Genomic DNA, 6,000 nt, shown 5'->3' with positions numbered 1-6,000 from the left:
CATTAAATATTTTAGAGGTAAATTCACCAGGATTATCAAGACGAATAGTTTTAATAGGAAAATCTGGAAACTGAGCTCGTAGCTTAATAATTTGTGCAAAAAGTCTTGCAGATGCAACAGTACGAGTCGAAAGTAAGCAAACATGTGACCGTCGTGTTGAAGCATCAATAAGAACCATAAAATAACGAAATGGTCCACACGAAGGGTGAATTGGTCCACATATATCACCTTGAATTCGTTGCAGAAATTAGGTGATTCGATGCCAACTTTCATCAATGATGGCCTAATAATTAATTTTCCTTGATAACAAGTGATACATGGACAATCACTAAATGATAAGACTTTTAGTCTATTTAGAGGATGTCCACACGAGTTTTCAATAACTCGATGCATCATAGTTGATCCCGGATGGCCCAAACGGTCATGCCAAAGTTTAAAAACACCGGGATCAGAAGTCTTAGGATGGCTCACAAGATGTGATTCAATTAGGATAGTGTGATATAATCCATAAGATAGAGATGGAAGATTTTATAGGACTTGTTTCTTACCTGAGACAATGGCAGTAATACATAGATACTCTTTGTTAGTGTCGTTTGTTGTCTCAATATGTTACCCATTAAGACGAATTTCTTTAAAATTTAACAAGTTGCGTTTAGATCTTGTTGAAAATAAGGCATCCTGGAGATGGATTTTTGTACCATTAGGGAGCATTATCGATGCTTTTCCATGTCCCTCAACAAGATTAGAAATCCATAAAATTGTAGTAACATTGGCCGTAGCTAACGTTAAATGGGAGAAAAACCTTTTGTTACGAAAAATTGTGTGCGTTGTTGCACTGTCAACAACACATATATCTTCGTCACTTGTTTTTAGCATCCATTAGGAATATCCATATCACTTTAGAAAAATAAAGACAATAATATAAGTTATGGAGAATAAATACTAAGAAAATAATTTCATTACTAAAGAGAAATTTCAATAATTAATACATTAAAATCAACTGCCTAAAAGAAAAACAATCTCTAAAAAAAATATGACAAAACATTGTCACTTATTCAAACAAAAATATTACTCAATCTACTAAAAAGAACTGATCATAAAACAAATAAACTCAGATATCCTTGAGGAAGGAATCCATGTCTTCAATCTCATTTCCATCATTCTTGAAGTCAGAAATATCAAGATGGGCAATATCCATTGGTATGTCATATTGGGAAAAATTGGTTTCAGCCTTCTTTTCCTTTTGTTTAATAGACGCCTGATAAAGATCAACAAGGTGCCTTCCAGTACGACAAACATTTGCCCAATGCCCTAGTGAACCACAACGGTGACAGATAGATTCATGGCGCTTTGAATGGCTTTGTGAGCTTTTGCCTTAATTTGTCTTCTGAGAACACATTGTTCTTCCCCTTCTGATGATGGGAATTATTACCAGCCTTCTTCTTGTTGTTGGGATTTTTAGGACCTAACCAACGTCTGTGTCCTTTCCCACGGCTTTCGGGAGCATTGCCACGAATTTCTGTAGCGTTCATCTCTGGAGCAACTGTTGAACCTGCTGGGTGAATTTGATGGTTCTTGAGTAATAACTCATTATTCTGCTCAGCTACTAGAAGGCAAGAGATAAGCTCGGAGTGTTTTTTTAAACTGACTTTCACGATATTGTTGTTGAAGCAAAATTTTGAAGCATGAAAGGTGGAGTAAGTCTTCTCCAAAAGATCAACATCAGTAATTATTTCTCCGCATAGTTTTAAGCGAGAGACAATCTGAAATAAAGTCGAGTTATATTCACTTACGCTTTTAAAATCTTGTAAGAGGAGGTGCATCCACTCATATCTAGATCTTGGAAGGATGACCGTTTTTTGATGTTCAAACCTATCCTTCAGCTCTGTCCACAGAGTGTACGGGTCTTTCACTGTAAGATACTGGGACTTCAAAGCTTCGTCTAAGTGATGACAAATAAAAATTAATGTTTTTGAGCGATCTTCTTGGGACTCGTTATTGTCCTTAGTAATAGTATTATCAAGTGAGCTAGCACCCAGATGTACCTCTGCATATAGAACCCAAGACAAATAATTCTTGCCGGATATGTCAAGGATTTTGAAGTTCACCTTTGAAAGAGACATGATCTGAATACAAATAAAATAAATGATGATCCATAATATATATATATATATATAATTAGTGAAACTAAAAATAAAAAATAAAACTCCTAATACAATATACAAGAGAAAAATAAAGAAATAACTATTGGTTAGACGGCATAGCCAGACATGACCAATAGGAGAAAAATAAAGAAATAACTATTGGTTATACGGCATAGCCAGACATGACCAATAGGAGAAAAATAAATAAATAACTATTGGTTATACGGCATAGCCAGGCATGACCAATAATTAATTAAAGTGCGGTAAGGGAAGATACATAACTTACAGAGATAACCAGGAAAGTAAAAAAAAAATGTGATTTTATAAAAACATTAATTGTAGTATATTATCATGGATACTAGAGTTCCCTTTACAAAGAAAGAAATATATATTTTTGGAAGTTTAACTTCTGAGTTTTGGCTTGGATAGATGTGTAATATAATTACATTATTTGTAAAGTACTTTCACCGAACCAAGAACTTATCATCTTCTTTGTCTTACTAAAGGAGACAAAGAAAAGATAAGAAAGAAAAGTAAAATAATAATATTGTGTAAGTTATGCAAATAAAATGCCGTAAAACATGACAAAAATAACACGAAACTATGAAAAGATTGTACAAGCTATTACGCCTCTTTGTAAGGGAAAAATAATATAATAATAGTGATCTAATTAGGTTATCACTGAATCATAAAGAGATTCATAAAGAGTACATACTACATAGATTCAAAAAAGAATCATAAATAAAAACTGGAGCTGTCACCTTCACATGCCTAGTATATTTTAATGATTAGGCATCCGGTGTATAAACAGAGAAGAAAACAAAGAAAAAAAATAATAAAAGAAAATGATTGATAAGACACCCAATATCCATCAACACAGAGTATATGGGTATTAGATTTTCGCGGATTCCAATCGTTTACTACTCTTAATTTTATTGTTTTGTCTATAGAAGAGACAAACCAATAAGGGTATAGAGATTCATAAAGAAAAAATAATAAACTTCTCAAATCGAACGAAGGAAAAAACAGGTTTAGTAAAAATATTTACCGATCAGTTGGTTGAGCAACACGTTGATAACGTAGTGTGACACAAATAACGAGATAGAGAAAGTAGAGAGATAAGAAGAATTCTTATTAATGTGTGTAGATAAAGCAGAATACTCTATTTATACAGGAACACAAGGAAATCCCGGTAATAAACGGGATTTACCCTAAATATTATTAACATAAATAAACGTTTAAAACATATATATACTTTACATTTTTTTCTCTTTAAAATCAGAAAGTCAAGTATAATTCTGCCAAGTATAAACTTGTTATCTATTTTTCAAGATACAAATTCTACAAGAACGAGTCTCTTAATTGATTGCAATTAATATGGACTTATCTATTACGATTGATTACGTACTACTTGTGCTAATCCTAATATAAAGATAAAATCATATGATGCGGAAAAGTAAAACACAAGACACCAGAAGTTTTGTTAACGAGGAAAATTGCACCTACATAAAAACCCCGGGACCTCGTCCATGTTTGAATACCGAACTGTATTAAGCCGCTACAGACACTAGACTATTATCAGATTTCTTTGCTAGAATGTAGTTGAGATCGAACTCACGCTCCAAGAAATTCAGCTGCATTCGTGCTCCTTACGTCTCTTGAACCTCGGAAGGCTCTACGCAATTGATTCCCTTAGATGACGTCATTTACTTCCTAAGAGTTGCTTCAGCCTAAGTGAAGACTTTTGATGAAAATTTGCCTCTAACAGATAAGCCTATTTGGTTTCTCTTTAGATCGAATAGATTAAGGCTGGGGAATTGTTTGCAATAGACAAGGCTAGCTAACCTCACAAATCTGGAACATTTTCACGCAATTATCTGGGAATCCTAGATTATTAACCACCTCTGAAGAACAATCTTAAACCAATCAATGAAGATGAGTTTGAGATATCTATCTTGAGGAATCACAAAGTCTGAGATGAAGAAATCTTTGTGATTTCTATCTATATCATTCCTGAAAGGGTTACTAAAACCTCAATATAAGAAAGAACAATATTAAGATACACGAACTATCGAGGTAAATATAGTCGAACCTGACTTCACGAACACCTATGTGAAGTCTTTAAGTCGTTAACCTAATTGTGTTTCTCAGAGGAAACCTAGTTAAATAGAGGACGACCATAGCATACAACTAGGATACAAAAGTGCCAGGGATCAAAATTCCCAGTTGTTTGAGTCTTTGTATTTATAGACCTCAAAGACTAAGGTTTCTTAGACTTCAAGCTAAGATAACTTGAGATTCAAACAAACACTTTCTCTGTTTAGATGAAACTCTTGTTAGGAGTTCACATAAAAATGTGAGAAGAATGTATTGAAATTATATATAAGAATACACACCATGGTCCAGAGTACCGGAACCGTGTATAATGATAGTTATGGAAATTATGCCTAAAGAAATAATATCTAATATCATGTTCATTTAAGCGCTTAAGACTTGAATCATGATGCACATACACAAGGTATTTTAGTGATCAAAGGTGTGTTAAAGATGTTCATGAAAGTTGTAGCAAACCTTAACATATTTGTGAAAATAGTTCATGAGAATCTGGTTAATTCGTACTGGGTAGGTATGCAAAAGGGTACGCGTACATATGAACCAATTCGTGAATTCAGATGGCTAACGTACGCGTACTGCGTATACGTACCCTAAGGAATATTCATGAAATGAGGCCCTTGAGGTACTGTACTGGGTATGCATACTCCCTATTCACGAATTCAGAACACCATGGTACGCGTACTGGGATGCATCCCAACCTATGTTCTGGAGACTCAGATATCCATGGTATGCGTACCCACCCTGAGTCCAGATTTCAGTAGTTTTGGAAACTATGTTTTGATATTTTAAAACATTCAGAATCTCCATTGATATAAATATAAATGCTTGGGAAATTTCCAAATGATCGACAAACATAATTTTTGAACAATATATTGTTTCAAACTAAGATTTGTAAGGACCTATGAACATCCATTGCTTGAATCATATTTCGAGATATTTAACAAGACAAGCTTGACTTATTCTTTGAAATATTCAATCTAGCAGAAGTCATACGACATAGTCTCATATAGATAGAATGGTAATACTTGTGAGTAAATAGAATTGTTTAGTCGTTACATACCTCTTTGTTGATAAAGTTCTTCAAATGTCTTCGTTTGATCTTCAGTATGCAATCTTTGAGGGATATTCATATAGATATCTATATATTAGTGCTTTTACAGCCTTGGTAATTTTGGGAGTATTTCGACTTCTATTTCCCAACATAAAACACCTCAGCAAAGATTATGATCCATGGCCGGCTGGTGGGTTATATGATGACAGGAAAAAAAAAGGAAAAGGTAATAACATGATACATGTATTATTCAATATCATGGGTTGGTAACCAAATAAATAACCAAGACATCCATTCAACAACATGGATGACATGGTTGGGTAGTCTATGGAAACATAAGGAGATGTAAAAGATGCTAAAATCCTTTCTGGAAGGACGTAACGTGGTTTTTGATTCATATGGAAATAACACATTGTGCATGGGAGAATAGTGCTTCAAACAAGATCCTGGAAATACTGGACAATACCAATATATCTATCAGAAACTGTACAATACCAATATATCTATCAGAAACTGTGATAGAAATTATTCGTTTATAGAGTATTCTTATACAGAGATTTTACTGTAGGGAGGATTTGGAACTTGAGAAGTTGACACTACATTTGGATATGAGTACCTAACTTCCCCAGTCAAAGACACTGAAACCCACAACCTGCACTTATTAAACAAATAAACAATCAGTTAGAATTA

General features: G+C 33.8%; 1 protein-coding gene across 1 annotated transcript; it reads right to left on the bottom strand.

The window, feature by feature from the left end:
- Positions 1 to 1,111: 1,111 nt before the first annotated feature.
- Positions 1,112 to 2,123, bottom strand: LOC113291608. Its single transcript, XM_026541125.1, has 2 exons — positions 1,433 to 2,123; positions 1,112 to 1,311 (listed from the first exon to the last, which is right to left on the bottom strand). The coding sequence occupies exons 1-2, from the start codon at positions 2,121 to 2,123 to the stop codon at positions 1,112 to 1,114; spliced, it is 891 nt and encodes a 296-aa protein (XP_026396910.1).
- Positions 2,124 to 6,000: the final 3,877 nt, after the last annotated feature.

The sequence above is a fragment of the Papaver somniferum genome, chromosome 6, assembly GCF_003573695.1.
Source record: "Papaver somniferum cultivar HN1 chromosome 6, ASM357369v1, whole genome shotgun sequence".
Lineage (NCBI taxonomy): Eukaryota > Viridiplantae > Streptophyta > Magnoliopsida > Ranunculales > Papaveraceae > Papaver > Papaver somniferum.
The sequence above is the reverse complement of the archived record's forward strand: the minus strand, read 5'-3'. Positions and strand labels throughout refer to the sequence as shown.

Coding starts and splice junctions, on each gene's coding strand:
- LOC113291608 (XM_026541125.1), bottom strand. CDS start 2,123: ATGTCTCTTTCAAAGGTGAACTTCAAAATCCTTGACATATCCGGCAAG. Junction 1,312..1,432: donor CAACAACAAGAAGAAGGCTG/GTAATAATTCCC, acceptor GTGGTTCACTAG/GGCATTGGGCAAATGTTTGT.